Here is a 16,304-nt window from a genome sequence, read left to right as displayed (position 1 = left end):
CTAGGGATTCAGGGACCAGCCTCTTAGGCTAACAAATTGAGTGAAGCCTAAAAAAAAGAGGTTGCACAAGGTATTTGATAAGTGAGAAATGTTAAGTATATGTTACAATAGCTTGAATTCAGTGCAGTGATAATGTTTTCTGATGTTGCACAGAACCAACATTTTTTTTTTCTTATTTTGAACTTTCCACTTGATAAAGCAATTGCTGTATTATGACAGTAGAGCAAATGCCAGAACAGAGATTTCTTCATGGCCTTGTCATGGAACGAGGGATCCTAATTTGCTCAAATGTTGTAGTGCAAAATGTTTCCCCTGTGTTTGTCTTTCATGTCCGTGGTCGGGTTTCCTTTTTATCTATGAGCTCCCTACGTGTCTTGTCACTATTCAGTTCTTAAAACCTGTTACTAACACTGGATCTCTTTCCTGTCCTTTTTGGGGATTTCCCACTCTCCCAGCCCAGCAAAGGAGGAGTTTAGGGGTGGGTTGGTTTGTTTGTTTTTCAAAAAATTATCCTTTGCGTGTAAGGTTTTTTAGCTGCTTGTTAATCTTAAATAATCAATGTTTTCATAAGCAGATGTATCAGAAGAACTCCCTTTTCTCCCTACTGTAAGGAACATAAGGCAGTACAAAATGAAAGACAATTGTGAGATAAGGATATGATAGTTAACAGAAATTGTAGTGAAATTTCAAAGTTATGTATAGACGGACTCTGGAGTCATTGTAAATAACGTTTACACGCACACTTACATACATGCATACAGACACATTTTTAAAACTGTACCTCATGGATGAAAATGTACCTTATTTTGGAAATCAAATGTGTTTTTTCTCAAAACATCACAATGGTATTACATGGAAGGACATCATCAACTTAAAATTTAAGCAGCTAAATAAAAAATTTGGCTTACTATTTTTGAGGATATGTTTGTCCTTTGCTCAGTTTTGAGGTTTTACAATTCTTTTGTAGCTTTTATTTTCAAAAATATTTTTCTTTACTGTGTGACAGATCAGGGAAAACTATGGGTCTAATTCTACACACAGTGGTATCAAACAAAGTAAGCTGATAAAGTGAGGAGTTCTTTTTCATCTTCTAGTTCCAGCAATCCTGTGTTTTACTTGTACTGGTATATAAATACAAATTTTACAGGGAAAAGCTGTCATTTATTCCAGCACTGCTACAATATCCATTGTAGTCCCTGAGTATGTAATAAGTATATCCAAGGCATTCTAAGTGAGTGCTGGTACTGAAATCTCATGGGTGTCTGCCTTTCTGAAATAGCAGTGGTGTGAAAGACTTGAGGGTTTGTTCTTGTTGGTATAGGGTTTGTTCAACATTTGTAATTGTTAGGCAGTCAATAAACATTTACACAATTGTTCATAGCTATAATTAAATTGTTAGGAATCTTCAACTTTGCTTATGTTGCAGTTGAAAGTAGCCAGTAAAAATACATACTTTAGTAGATATTAGCACATTTTATGTACTAATCTCATGTATTAAGCAGACAAGAAGGGGCTTTAGCTGTGCTTTTAGTTCTAGATTTTAAAGAAAGCCTTGACAGATACAGTAGTATAAGATGTTAATTAAATTTGACTTGCCTAAATAGGAAGACTATGAAGTGCTTAATTAAAAAGCCCTCCACATTAAAAAAACCCAGAAAGTGTTGTTTGTTAAGTAATTGTGTGTGTCAGGTTTGCTTCAATAAGCATTTCCGCAATAATTATTGCAAAAAAAATTACTAGAATGTGCAAGTACTAGAGGTTAAGGTGATATAAAGGGCTTGGAAATGCTTTGATGTTGTACTCAGCTGAGAGTGTTTAATTAGTAATAACATTCTACTACATTGGCTTGTGGGGTGTGTTATATCTTCTTCTGACACTCCAAAACCACAGCACTTTCCTGGATTACCATCACCAGGCCCTTTTTTCTGCACAAAGCAAACAGGTGAAATAAAAATACAAACATAGCAGTATCTTTTTACATTACTTTATTTCTAACTGCAAATGTCAAACAGATTAAGGATGGAAGACGTTGTCAAGAAATGTTAACACTTTCCATTAGAAGATACTGTTTTATTGATAGTTTTCATGCTGGGGCTTTGGGCTTGGGTTCTGGAAGCCAAGTAAGAGTTGCAGAGGCTGCACGAAAAGAAGCGTGTGGGCTTTACAAGCTGCACTTTCAGTTCTGCAACTTAAGCCATGACAACTCGTTTGAGAATAGGATGTGAGGTGTGAAGTCCATTTGGAATAACATTATTTCCCTTTGGTTTGGAAATGGTGGCAGTGCAGTGCCATGCAGGTTTATCGCAGTCATGCAAGGTAGCAGTTGCCAAGCTGGCCCCAGAATGGAGGAGAACATTCCAGCCTGCTCCTGTTTCTATGTAGTTGTTTCGTATGAAACCCAGCACCCTACTGTGAGTCGGTATGATGACGTGTTCCATAAATGTTACAGGAGCCCTGCTCATTCATCTTCCCATTTCGTTGTCCAGAGAATTGACTTGCATGTTACCATCTTTGGAAAGAAATAAAATAAAAAGTAATAGCATCCATCACAGCACATCATAAAGTGCACTGATGCCCTCTCCCTGCAGCTGCTCCACAGCTGTAAAGATGATCTGCATAAAAGCCAGGATAGGAGAAGATTACTAGAAGGGTGAAAGAATTTGTTTGTAAGACAACTTTTGACTCTGGAGTATGGTATGGGTCTTTTTCCAGGCACATCAGGGATCTCTTGGGTTGAAGTTCATAGTACAGCAGTGATCTGATTTTCTAAGAGGCAGAGCATTTGTTTGTCTTGCTAATGTCCGTGGGGCTTTTTTTTCTGGATGTTTTCTGCTTTTGAGCATCAGGTCCCATTCCTACTGCAAGTTAGATGGAAATTGAAATAATTTGCGCTAAGCCCACTGAGACTCTGCTGAGCTGAAAAAGAGTTTTATCCACTAAACTCATAAAAACTTGTATCAGCAACGTGGAAGATGGTGTAACATCAAATGCTTGAAAGCAGAACTTGGTTCAGCAGAGACTGCAGAAGATTTAATCCCAACAAAATGCTCTGGATAGCTTTGGAAGGGAGACTCGTTTTGAGCCCCAAGTTACCATACTTGTCTGACAGTCAAAAGCAGCTAAAAGTAAATTTTGACCCAGGCACTAGGCAAAAGCTGCCGTTTCCCGTACCTTACAACATGACCTCAGCTCTGTCATGGCTAAGGCTGAGGAGTTACCTCTAGTTAAACCCACTTGCCCTGGTGGGGAATCAGATTTTGCAAGGTACTGATTATAGTGAAGCTTTTCATGTTCGCAGTGACTTCAGTGTGAGCCACCATGGGAGAAGCTGCTGGGATGGGCAGGCTAGAATAGTCCCTTTTCAAATGTATAGCCTTCTTCAACCTACCTGGTTTTCTCTCTAGGAAAGTTGAGACATTGGTTTAATTTATAACCTGTGATGTATGCAGCCCCAAAATGACTAATGAACTTTATTTTAGGAGGTCGATAAATGAGGAAATCCTGGGTTTGGAAGCTTCTGAAAATGTGGCTGAGATGAACGTATACTTAGTATGTGTATTTTATTTTGTTGTTTACACGCTGACATGCAAGGGAGAGTCTTGGTTTTGGTTTGTCAGAGATGTCACCTTAGTTTTTTTTCAATGTCAATTAAGGAAGTGTTTTCTAGCTGCCAGGTCATAAACCCTCTCTGTTACCTGGAAGACAGGATATAGGTTCTGTCCTCCTTCAACATCGACGACCATAATAAAAGACCTAAAGAAATCAACTTCCGGAAAAATAAAATAAAATATGGCTTTGAGTGGGCACAAATTTTGTTTTGAACAGTTTTGAAGAGGTGTGGGTGAGACTGTCATTTGGTCTATGTGATGCTGGTGTTGACCTATGCTAAGACAAGAGCACAGATTGCAGCCAAATTGAATTCCAGTATTACTGACTTAAAAAAAAAAATAATTCCACATGTACATTGAACATAATCAATCTGGGTTCCTGAAGGCGGAGTAAATAGGAAAGTCCATGACGTTATTTTAGGAGACAAGCAGTCATTTTTTCCCACAGCAGGGTCTCACTCGATAGCCCAGGTGGCATGGCCCTGCCTGACTGCGGGGGGCTGGAGAGCAGGCAGAGCAGGCTGGTTCTCTGCCTTGCACCCACGGCAGAAGGGACAAGTCTAGCTTAAGAGGGAGTGTGTAAGCTGAGCTGGGACTACTAATACTTTCCTTTTCCCTTCTTCAGGCCTGTCCCCTTCTTCCAAATGCTTCTGTAATAAGTTCCCCTGCCAGCGGAGAGAGACTGTATTAGTGTTTACTGTACGCTGGCTGTATGTTGCGTGTGTTCCCGTTTGCAGGCGGAACAGGAGGATACACGAAAGAAGATGGCACAGGCAATGTGTCTGTGTTTCAGCTGACTGGAGGGTCAGCTGTACAGAAAGTCTGGTGTTGCACAACCGATGGAGCAGAGACTTCCTTTGGCATGTCTAGTACTCGGAATACAAGTCTTGCTTTCTGTGTTTCCAAGCAGCCCTATTATTTGTCAGGGCAAACAGCTTAGTTGAGATGATCGTCTGCCCAGTGGGGGATTGTCACCATGAAAGCTCGATTTTATGGGTTGTGTGGTCACGTAAAGCCAAGTCCTGGTTTTGCACATCTCATGTAATGAATCTCATGGAGTTTGATGAGACTTTCTTACTCTCACATGGGATATTTTTCAGGTATATTTCACATATTTGAAATACGTGATTTAGCAGTAGAAACAAGGTTTTGCACAACATTGCTTATATATAATTTGAGACTTGTCTCTTTTATCCAAATATGAATTATTAGAATAGGCTTCTGTATCAGTACATGCTTGGCATAAATAGCAAAAGGTGCTAAAACATGCAAAGAAATCAAAGGAGATCATATCCTCTATGATATCATCTACCGTATTAGCGGCCTTCCCATACCTAATGGGGGCCTACAGGAGAGATGGGGAGGGACTCCTTGTCAGGGAATGGAGTGACAGGACAAGGGGTAATGGTTTTAAACTGAAAGAGGGGAGATTTAGATTAGATATTAGGAAGAAATTATTTCCTGTGAGGGTGGTGAGGCACTGGAACAGATTGCCCAGAGAAGCTGTGGATGCCCCATCCCTGGAAATGTTCAAGGCCAGGCTGGACGGGGCTTTGAGCAACCTGCTCTAGTGGGAGGTGTCCCTGCCCATGGCAGGGGGGGTTGGAACAAGGTGATCTTTAAGGGGCCTTCCAACCTAAACCATTCTGTGATCTTTTTTTATTTCAATTCTAGGCTAATGCTAATGTCACTTTACAACGTGAGTATCAACTTGAAAGGCTTGAAGTACATCAGTGAAAATCCAGGGTTTTTTCCTTTACTTTGGTGGCTATTGAATGGTAAGTTGCTCTAAGAACCTTGTAAATTGTGACTTTGGGGATTGTAGATTGGCAATAGGTGTTGCAAATTATGCAAATATATATCTGTAACCTGAGTATGTACAGCTTTTGTCAGATTGAAAGTAAACAAAAAGGACAAATAGCTAGAGGGAGGAGATGTGCATTTCCCACAACATTTTTGGCACTGTATGTAATATTCCATTAGTATAAAATTTATGGATGGTAGAATTAAAAATAGGGAATGGAGAACTTTCATGAAGTGGATTAAAAGGAGCCACCTGTATTTTCACGTGCCAACTTTAAAATAAACCCTGAGGGGAAACTACTGTTTAACAAAAGAAGATGGAACACTGTTCTGACGCATTTTGGGGAAAGAAGCCAACCTCTGTAACTACACTGACCCATGACCAAAGTGACCCCTTCTACAGCTGAAGAGAAGCCTTGTGCCCTAATAGGATTTGGGCTTGCAGGGCTTGAGTACTATTCCCAGCTTTGCCTTTGGGCCAGTGCAGGACTTCAAGGACATCAAGGACTTTTGTTGCCACTGTTAGGTACACGAGTGACATCAAGGCACTGCTCTTTTGGAGGCTTCAAATCCCTGCGTAGGAGCCAGCAGAGATTGACGTTGCCAGTGTGTGTTGGACTTGGCTGGCAGCTGTGTGCACAGCTTGTAGGGAACAGTGAGGGCAGCAGTAAGGACAGAGCCGTGAAACTGTCCTGCCTGTGAACTGCTCCTAGGGTTGCTCTGTCTTGGCTTTCTCAAGTTTTTGTGGCTTGTCATTGAGAAGATTTTGGCATGCAGTTCATAGGACTGGAGAGGTTAGTCATCCCGGCACTCTGTGCTGCTATGCGAAACCCTGCTAAAACACAATTAGTAAATGCTAACAGCAGCTGAAGTGAGGGAGGTTGCATCTGCTTTTTTCAAGGAATTAATTCTATAGTGAAGTTTTAGAAAAGCTTTGATTTGGGCTGGGAAACTGGAAGCTACTTGTATGGCTCATAGTTCCCTCAGCTATTTTACAGAAAATGTAGGTACTCATGCTTTTTACCAAATAATTTCCTGCTTTGCAATGCCTTAGGCTCTCTCTTCTGAGATCCCAGAAAATTAAGTAATCCTAGTAAGACTGTTGGAAAACACCAGTTTTGTAGTTCTTTTGATATAGTTTGAGAAAAATTGTATTCTCAGACAACTCTGAATACATGGTCCTTTGTTCTGCCATGCTTCGAAATTTAACATATGTTAGTCCAGACTTTCCTTTTACTTTATATTTGACTCATATATACATGAGCTGTTGTTCTAGCCAAAAAAAAAAAATTAAAAAATACCAAAACATGCTCAAAGCCCTAACTATGAGTTCCCGAATGTGCCCTTCTAAATGTTGTGTTAAAACAAAGAGGCTAATTGTTTGATGCAGTCTGTTGTTTGAAGAAGGCTCCTCAGTCATATAAGAGGATGAAATGGGGCACAGTTATAATTGATTTGCAGGTGCTAATGGAAATAAGAAATGGAAATTTCTCATTTTGCATTTTGAAAGTGTTAATTGTGTATGGCTGGGTTGTAGAAGGAAGGACAGGCATGGCTAATTCCTTCACTTTTTGTTAAGTCCTCCAGTTACAGCAGAGGAGGAAGATTCTGAGATAAACCATATCTGCTGGTTCAGTTTTCTGACTTCAGAGGAATTCTTACTGTCAAGGGAGAGGGCTGACTAGTTTGTATATCAGATGAGAGATCAGATCCAAGACCTGTTCTTGTTCCCAACATTTTGTATGAGATCTCTGTAGTTTTCTCTACATTTAGTCTGTTTCTAAATGTTTCAACTTGCAAAACTCAGTAGCTTCCTTCCACTCTTGCTCTCCTGTTTCTGTGGCTAGCATCTTCAGCTTCTGCTAGCCATGATTCAGCTTATAAACACCTGGAGCTGCTACAGCATAAGGTCTTAACAGTTTTTTCCATGCAACAGAATAGAGCACTACACTCTGCTGGCAGGGTATCCTGTATATGCTGCCTTCCTGCAGGAAGCTTCTTCAAAGAGTGTTTTGATTAAGGCTTATGAGATGATTCAGCTTTCCACAGTTCTGTAAGCTTTTATCAGCATTCCCTCTAAGAGAGGCCCCAGAAATCATCCTGACTTTTTTAATTTATTTTCAGAAAATCATCCTGTTTGCTTTTCCATCACCAATCTACAAGTGTCTGTGACCTCAGTCTGTCATCAAGGCCATTTTTCTCACACTGGCTTGTATGCAGCTGATGAATCCCTCAAATTCCTTCTCTGAATGTTCAGTCACTGCCCAGTCTTGTCCCCTGAAGAAGAGTGTCTTTCCCTTTAAGTGAAGAGAGCAAATAGTTAACCTGATTTTCTCTGTTCCGCTTTGTTGTATATGAAGCAAAGAGGGATTTGATTCAGGTGGCCTAGCAGGCTTTTTGAAGAGAGAGAGATATGCCTTGACATTGAATACACGGATTGGAAGAGAAAGGAGGGAAAATTTAATAAACATTTCTAATGGAGTAAGAACGTTAACAGCAAACTGGGTTCATAATGTCTTTTGAAAATTTGGAACTTCACACTCTCTTAACAAGAATTCTTAATAGCTCATTCTGCTGGAGGCTATGCTGACAATAGGAGGAAAACAAACGTTTGGCACACTTTTTGAAGGTAATACAGATCTCTGTAGTTTCAGAACTTTATGACCTGAGCTCTTCTTTTCTTTTCTTTTTTTTTTTTTTTCCCTGCCTTTTCAAACACTGTCCAAAAGGTAGGCACCCTTTAATAAGCAACACTGATGACTGAAGAAGATACCCTGATAGCTGACCTAGCTGTTGTATTTTGTTGTATCAGCTATGCCTACCTCTACCTTCCCAGCTTGGTGCCAGCATAAAACACATGGATGATGACTCAGGTTTCTGGCTGTGGAGCAGCTTGTGGGATCAGTAGAGTTCTCATCTTGTGGAGCACCATTTGTTTGCGGAGCAGCTGTTCCCATCTTGGAGAAAATAGGCAGCTTTATTTTTTCCTCCATCAGCTGCTGACCCTGTGTTGATGTCTTGGCTAAAGGTTTCACGTAACTTTCAGATTTAAAGAAGCCTCATCCTCAGCAATAGAAAAAGAAGTTATGTAATTTTGGGTAGAAATCTGCCTGAGCTTTGTCAATATTTTTTCTGGTGCGTTACATCTATAGATGCAATAAGACTTTCACTCTCTAATTCCCAAAGAGATAGACTGGGCTTTTCTCTGCCAAGGATCTTTTGAAGAACAGGAAGATGCAGTCAGCTTAGGTATTCATAATAAAGACTAGATTTATGTTTTTAATTTTTGATCATATAAAACATCTACCAGCAAGTGGCTGCTCAGGAAAATAGGCTCTTCTATTCTGGGTCTAGGCTCTTCTCTAGGTTTTTGGTTGTGTTTTTTTTTTTCCTATGCTGTATCTTTATTTTGGTTTCCCCCACTTTTCTTTGAATGCAATTTAAAAGGTTGCTCTCCTTGGATACATGAGAAAGTGTAGAATTCAGAGAGACTATGTTACTAACATTTCTTATCTATAGCTGGGAAATTGTTCCAGGTACTTCATTAAACAAAAGACAACACGAGAAGTATGACTAATTTTAGATGTTGCCATTCAGTTTCCTCCACCACAGTTCCACACGGAAATCTAACCTTGTTTATCCAAATTCTTTGCAAATGACGGTCTCTATTATAAATGCCTGTATGAAGCACATTCTCATTTCGCTAATGCCGCCTGCAACCTTCAATATTTGCTTTTCATGACTAAGGTTTCTAATGCCTTACTTTTCTGTTTGAATTGGTTGTGGCTGTGAGAGTGTTTGAAAATTCAGGCTATTTGCATGGCAGCATGTTATTTAAAAGACATCTGGACAAACAGAACCCCCCTATTTATAAACTGAGGCCTGTATTAAAACAATTTTTGGTTCATAAATCAAAACCTCAGTTAGCACTCTTTCAAGTGCTCAGCAGTTGTGTTCTCTTCAGACTGTGAAACTAATCTTCAAAGGAGTATTGCCCTTGCCCTTTAAGACCGTATCCATCTTCTTAAATGCAAAGATGTCAGCTCTGATGCAGAAAGTCCCTGAACCACAGTTAGCTGAGAGGCTAGAAGAGTGGCCAGGGGAAGTCCACTGAACACTTGCCCTTTTCCATACTCTTGCCTAAGCAGCTGCTGAAAATGACACTTGCCCAGATGGAGCGCCGGCTGGGCACGGCGCGGCTGTCCTTGCCATCTGAGCAGGGGTTTTTTGACTAGGTCCTGGCCCTGCCCAACAGCAGGCTCAGGCAAACTGATCTTCTCCTGAGGAGCACAGTGTTTCTCCTTTTGTAAATACATGTAAGGAACCTTACTTCTGGTAAATGCATCTGTCACTGTGAAGCGTTGGTTTGTTCTTAGATTGTTACTCTCCTTCACGTAGCTATCGTGGGAATCCTCAGAAACGCAACCTAGGATTGATGGGAGCTGGAGAATGTATCTAACAGCTCATCCACAAATCTGCCAGCTGCAGAGCGATGGTCTGGGCAAGCTCCTTTTCACTTGCAGCCCCTAAGTAGCAGTCAAGCAAATTGAGACCAAATTGCTGCTTCGATTTGGACCCCGGGAGTCTCTCTCAAGGATTTCCCTGATGAAAGCGTGACAAGCGTGTGCCTGTAGGAGAGTGGGGAATTCTGGTTAGCTGAACTACATGTCTGACAGTGAGAGCTATCGCCTGGCCAGGGAAGAGACTGAAGCAAAGTGAGCTGTTATACAGGAGCTGGGGCAAATATGTTGCCGAGAGAAAGTGCACTTGCATTCGTAGGAATTGCAGCAGCAAATCTCAGTCTTTTTTTCTGCCGTGGTGTTCTCCCTGCTCCTTCCCCATATGGTGTCTTCATTGCAACACTTCTTGTCTCCTCAGACCTATCAGCGTTATGAAAATGTCTGGAAAACTCTTTGCTGCTGCAGATACTGGTTCAGCTCTGCCAGCCCTGGCAATGCAAAGAGATCTTAGATGGGGCAAGCTGTGGCCCTGCCTCTCTCTGCTAGACATGCTGTGAACGTAGGTAGTCTGACAGGTTCATAAAAAGGAAAAGGGGGAGTGGCAGGTCGCCCCTTTGTGCTAGAATCGGACAGTAATTGGATTGAATGACATTTACAACAGCGGTGGGGAGCTTTTGAAATACTGCTTTTGTACATAGACATAGCCGTAAACAGCTTGCTGGTAATAAATCTTGAGTTCAGGTGCCCAGGGAATGGTATGGGCACGTGTAAATTGAGTTGACACAACTCGGAGCCAATTGTAGATAAGCTGTTTAGCATTGATGTAATGCAATTACTTGAACCCTGCTGTAGGGAACAGTTCATCTGAGAGCATGGTGCTAATGACAGATGTGACTAAAATCTGTCCACATTATCGGTTGCTTTTGTCAGTGACTGAAAGCCAGTGACATCAAACGGTAGTGCTGGCAGCTAGCAGAACGTCAGCAAACGCCAGCAGTTTCAATATCTTGTTAAAATTGCATCAGCGTTTTATGATGGTGATAGGCTTACGCTATGCTTGTGGTCCCTGACTGAGGCAAGCAGTTTGATAGTTCCCCGTTCCCCAGAAATAATGATGGCAGTTTTGAAGTTTTAGTTGAAGAGATGTGTGTGCTAGTTGTTGGGAGGATACGATGCAGTGGTTCGATTACAGCTAAAGGATTTTTTTGATCTTGTACAAACAAAATGTTACTCAGCTAGCGTAGAAATTACTGAATCTGGAAGTTATTGAAATAAATATAATGCTGAATAATGAGGGTTCCTTATGTTTTTTCTGAGTATTCTTTAGATGGGGTTTTTAGAAAAAAATCCCTAATGATATTGGAGAGACAAGAGAAAGACTCCTAGGGTATTTTCTTTTAAAATCCTCTTAGAAAACATGATTGTCTGTAATAAGTTGTATTCTCAAAACCACATGTAATCCTAAGGGAGTATATTTTAAGGCATATGTATTTATTTAATTCGAAGAGTCTCAAAATACATGCAAAACAATGGCAATCAGAGGTTAAATGCGTATTAAGTTGTCTTCTGGTGTAGGATCATTTCCTTCCTTTGCTGTACGCCTGAGTACCTAATCTGTTCTTCATTTGAGTGACTCAAGCTGTTGAGCTTCCCTGGCTGCTGTTGGAGATTCTTCCAAGAATCTCTTCGCTCTTACTGGAAAACGTTCTTGCTCGTCAAGCTGGAAGTCATTTCCTGATCTACAGATCCTAATTTTGTTAGCTCCCCTGCTAACGTTTCTTCCCTGATCAATTCTTTACTTTCTACAGCCTTTAAACTTGCAGATAATAGTAATGTAGATGCCTGTAACAGTATTAATAACAAAGCACTTTTCATCCAGGGATTTAAAACATCTTATATATATATGAAGCTTCCCAGCAGTACTGCAAGCCATTAAAAGCATTAATGGCTTTATTTCATGGAGAAATATCTTCCTATTCACGGAGGAAGATTGTAATGAATTACATAGATTTCACTCCCAAAAACTTTCTTGGTACGTATTTGTGCTATGGCTTGTAGTCGCTATTTCTGCTGAATAAACGTAGAATAATTCTAAGTACAGAGAAAGGAGTCAGGTGATATGTGCAGAGTTTGAACATTATATCTGGGAAAAAAATAAGGAATTAAAAAAAATCTCTGGCAGGCATGAAGACAAAAATTGAAGGAATGGGAGGACAAATTCAAGGCTTTTAGTCATATTTTGATTAGGTCAGAATAAATCTGAAAACCAAAATTTGCACCCAAGTTTTTTTCAGAAGGATTCAGTGAAGTGTTGCTGCCCAAGAAATTGGACATAAAGTCTTGCTGTCTGTGAGGCTGAGTTGCAGCATTTCTCCATGCTCATCACTCAGAAAATTGCACCTGCAGGTACTGCTGGAGGTGATGATGGAAAGGGACTCCTGAGAGCCTCCAGCCTAGGTGGCAGCAATATAAGTGGCTGTGCTCTAGGTATGGCCACTTCTGTGGGGTGTACAGCACTAATCACTGGGTTTTTTTAAATGCTGATTTGAATGTCTAAAGTTGTCCAGTATACCCAATAGCTAAGATTCTCATTGCACAGAAAATCAGAAAATGTGTGTTATTGTTTGGTTTTGGACAATTCCTGTGTCTTCAGATTATACCCCACTCTGCTAGTTTCCCAGGAAAAAGTATAATACCTTTCTTAAGAGGTTTACACTTTAAATAGGGAAGAAGGCACGGTAGAAAAGACCTACATATCTCATTTACGATGGAAAATTGAGGAACAGGGAGATAGTGCATGGCTTGTTGGGTGTAGGTCAGATGTCACAGTGTTTAATATTGTACTTCAGCCATGTGCTAGTGGGAATTATTTAAAAATTCCCATCTTGACAGTCAGTTTCATGCTTAAAGCCATAGTCTTCTTCACTGTTGATCACATTCTGTTTTCTTCCCTAGATGCTTTCAACATTTCCCCTTATGCTTTAATGAATAATTTTCGTAGTCCTTTTTCAGCTCACCAGTGTTAGGTATTAAGTAAGCCAGGAAAGGAAAGAACTTAGTTCAACCCACCAAATGCTTTCTTCAAACTCAGTACAGTGTGGTTTATTACTGCACTGCATTTATGCTCCTTCAGTGAGATTTTGGTCTCTGGTGATTTTGTGTGCAAAGTGATCTGAATTAATTTTTCTCAACATTTCTGCACAACGCTTTACCAAAAGCTTGCTGAAGACTAGGTATGCTAATGACAAACACATAAAAAATGCATGGCACGTGGAACAAGTAACTACTTCAGCCATAGAAATATATTATACATTTTCATTTGGAATATGCAGAATAGAGAAGTGCAAAACCGGGACCTTCTACCAGATGCGTTTGATAAAGCTAGAAACAACTAAATGCAAATGGACCGTTGTGAATGATTAAAATGTAATGCTCCTAATGTTTCATTAATTAAAAATACATCCTGTGTTCTTAACAGTAGAGTTGTTATATGTCTTCCTAGCTCAAGTCAGTCAAAGGTCTTTGCTACATTTCTCTGACGCATTCCTAAGCAGCAGTGCTTAGCTTCAGTACCCATTTCAATTTTGTGTAAACTGAATTAAACACTTGGAAGGTTGATACATGGTTACCAGAAACTTTTATAAAGATTAATATTTCATTGAGCTTTGAAGAAATCTGAAGGCTTGCATAAAAAGAACTTAAAGAAAAGCCTAGTGATTTACTGCAGATTTGATTAGTTGGTCTGTTTGTTTTTTAAGACTGAATAGTCATGGGATATAGCTTGTTCTGCTCTTAAATTGGTTCCCATCCAACAGACATCTTGGCTACTGACTGGATAAATTCAAGCTGATAAATTCCCTCATTTACAGCACTTTCAACATTTCAACAAGAGAAGGGTTCCTGGTTGTCTCTCCCTCCCAAACACTGCTGAGCACACGCTGCTGAGGAGGGCAAAGGTGGTGTTTTCAGGTTCCTTTTAGAGCCAGCCAGCCAGCACCAAACGGCAGCTGTGAATTATGAAAGTTGAGTTATTCCCTGAATACCTCTTGGCTCATGAGGAACGGCACTGTAGAGCTTTAATGCTACTTTTTTGGACTCACTTCTAATAAGCACTGGGTTTTTTTCCTCCCCCACTTTTAGACCCGGATACAGAAGTTTGTCTTCATGCTCTGCGGCTCCTCCAGTCTGTGATTCTGGAGCCAGAAGTATTAGCCAAGTCAGCCTCTGAGATGCGTGATACTTTGCCATTTCAGCATATCATTGCACTGTCAAAGAGCCGCAATGCAGATCTGCAAGCACTTGCAAAAGAACTACTTGAAGATCTTAAAATACTTGAGTATGAAGCGTAGAAGAGCTCTATGACACCAACTGCTTATGTCTTTCCTGTATTTTTATGCTGCAAGAGTTGTTGGAGATGGGCTTGTCTGAAAAAACCTCTGCTTAAGTTCCTCTGACAAAATCCTTTCCAGAAATTAGGTAACCCAACTCAAATAATTCTTGGGAAAACATGTTGGGTTTTAGCTGCCCAAATATAATCTTAGGTGAACTGGTAGAGATGAGGCAGACTTAATTTCTTTGAATAGGATTTTGTTGATAATGGCTTTCCACAATGATCCAGGTTATGTTATCTGTTTACCATATATAGGGAGTAAAGTTGTCATCTCATTATTCATTGATAATATATAGTTTATTGCAGTGGTAAATAATCTTGTTGGTCTATCCTTAAGAATTATTGTACTGTGAGGAAAGCTTTGTTGCTTTTCGTAACTCTTCTGTGTCAGAATGCATCCCAAGTTCCAGTTTTATTGCTGTTGCTTCTCACCTCTCTTTTTCTATTCTAATAAAAGAAAACTTGAATTCTGCAGCATGTAATGGATTCTGCTTTCAAAATTCGCATTCAGATTCACTTGAACTGCAAGTTGGCCTGGTCTGTGGCTGCCAGGCGTACTAGAAACTGAGCCATTGTTCTTTGAAAAGCCCTGAAAAAAGGAAATTAATTATTGTTGTCCATGCCTAGTTGTGTGCTGAAGAGGGTAAAATGAACTGCTTCTCTGTTGTGAGCATCACTGCGCTCCCTCACAACTCTGGTGTTTGTTAGAGCTTCTGTGTACAGCTTGCTTACCTCAGTGGTAAATACAAACCTGTGTGTGCTTTGTATTGGTATAATTTACACATTTTTTAGAAAAAAATAGCATCCATTTCTGTTATTACAGAAAAACAGCCAATTAGGTGACGCTATTCAAGGCAATAGAAATGAGAAATGCAATGCTCTAGTAGCAACTTTTTCCATACGAAAGTTCTGGTACCTCAGCCGTGAACCCAACATATTAACAAAATACAATGTGGACTTCTAATCCAAATATACAGAAAAGAAGTAGTAAATTTCATAGGATTTAAATACTGTGATTGGCAGACAGTTTTAGAGGAAGACCATTGTAAAACGTGTAAGTCAGGTATAGGTCATCTCCCATTAGGGTGTTTGCAGAATGATGAATGTTCAGAGTTAAAAATGTAATAAATCAGCTTAAAATTACTTTAAATAATTGCCTCATGCTACAAAGGGTAGCAGTCTGATCTGGGACTGTCTAAAATGAAGATTAAGATACAGATCTCACATACATGAAAGGGTTGCATGGGGTTCTGCTGCGTCAGATTCAACACTACATTGAACTTACCAAGTGTAGATTTTTGGAAGGCTTTAAATCTTCTTTAAAACATGCTTTCTTTGGATTTGTTTTCTTATCTTGCTATCCTGGTTAAACCCCCTAGAGTTTAATCCTAAAGGGATCAAAATGGTAATCGGTAATTTCCTGGAATTTCAACTCATGAAGGTGTTCAATTTTAAGAAACACTAAAGGGCATCCACTTTCCATTTAATGGGTAGCTGCTCATGAAGGTCTTTCAGCAAACTTTTGGAAGCCAGTAAATAACAGAAAAAGAAAAAAGTAGTTCTGTGAGTGGAAGAGCTGGTTAAGCCTCATGTCCTGTGGATTTGAGGTAGTTCTTGAAAACATCCATGTCCTTCCCAGCCCTTCCCCTTGAAACCAGTCTACCCATGGAGCAACGTGGAGTGCACGAGCTGAGGGTGACATGGGTGCTCCTGACCAGGTTAGAAAGCTGTGGCGATGGGCTGGTTAGCTGCCGCCAAGCAGGGCGTATGCCACTCTGCCAGCTTTGCCCTCCTGAAGGTTTTAATTCAGGTCCTTTCTGCTATTACCTTAGGTGGTCACAGAGCTTGAGGGAATGTGATTATCTTTGAGAAGTCTTCTCCCTCTGTCAAGTTTGCCGGGAGCTGACTGACAGATTCAGTGTTACGAGAGGGACTGGCAATGCAATTGCACCTTGTTTCCATATGAAATCAGGAAACAAAACACTCAGGACTGTTCATTTTAATTGTGTGTCCACTGGCATAGTCAGCACTTAAAAGCCATGC

General features: G+C 40.3%; 1 protein-coding gene across 1 annotated transcript in view; it reads left to right on the top strand.

Annotated features, from left to right (window-relative positions):
- HSF2BP (heat shock transcription factor 2 binding protein) overlaps positions 1-14,220 on the top strand; it is a 34,425-nt gene extending 20,205 nt beyond the window's left edge. The window contains exons 7-8 of the mRNA XM_074156887.1: positions 5,283-5,386; positions 14,012-14,220. Coding sequence (XP_074012988.1) covers positions 5,283-5,386; positions 14,012-14,220 — 313 coding nt within the window. The remainder of the gene's footprint in view (positions 1-5,282; positions 5,387-14,011) is intronic.
- Positions 14,221-16,304: the final 2,084 nt, after the last annotated feature.

This window comes from Numenius arquata, chromosome 1 (assembly GCF_964106895.1).
Source record: "Numenius arquata chromosome 1, bNumArq3.hap1.1, whole genome shotgun sequence".
NCBI classification, from domain to species: domain Eukaryota; kingdom Metazoa; phylum Chordata; class Aves; order Charadriiformes; family Scolopacidae; genus Numenius; species Numenius arquata.
Note: the sequence above shows the minus strand (reverse complement) of the source record. Positions and strands in the feature narration are given on the sequence as shown.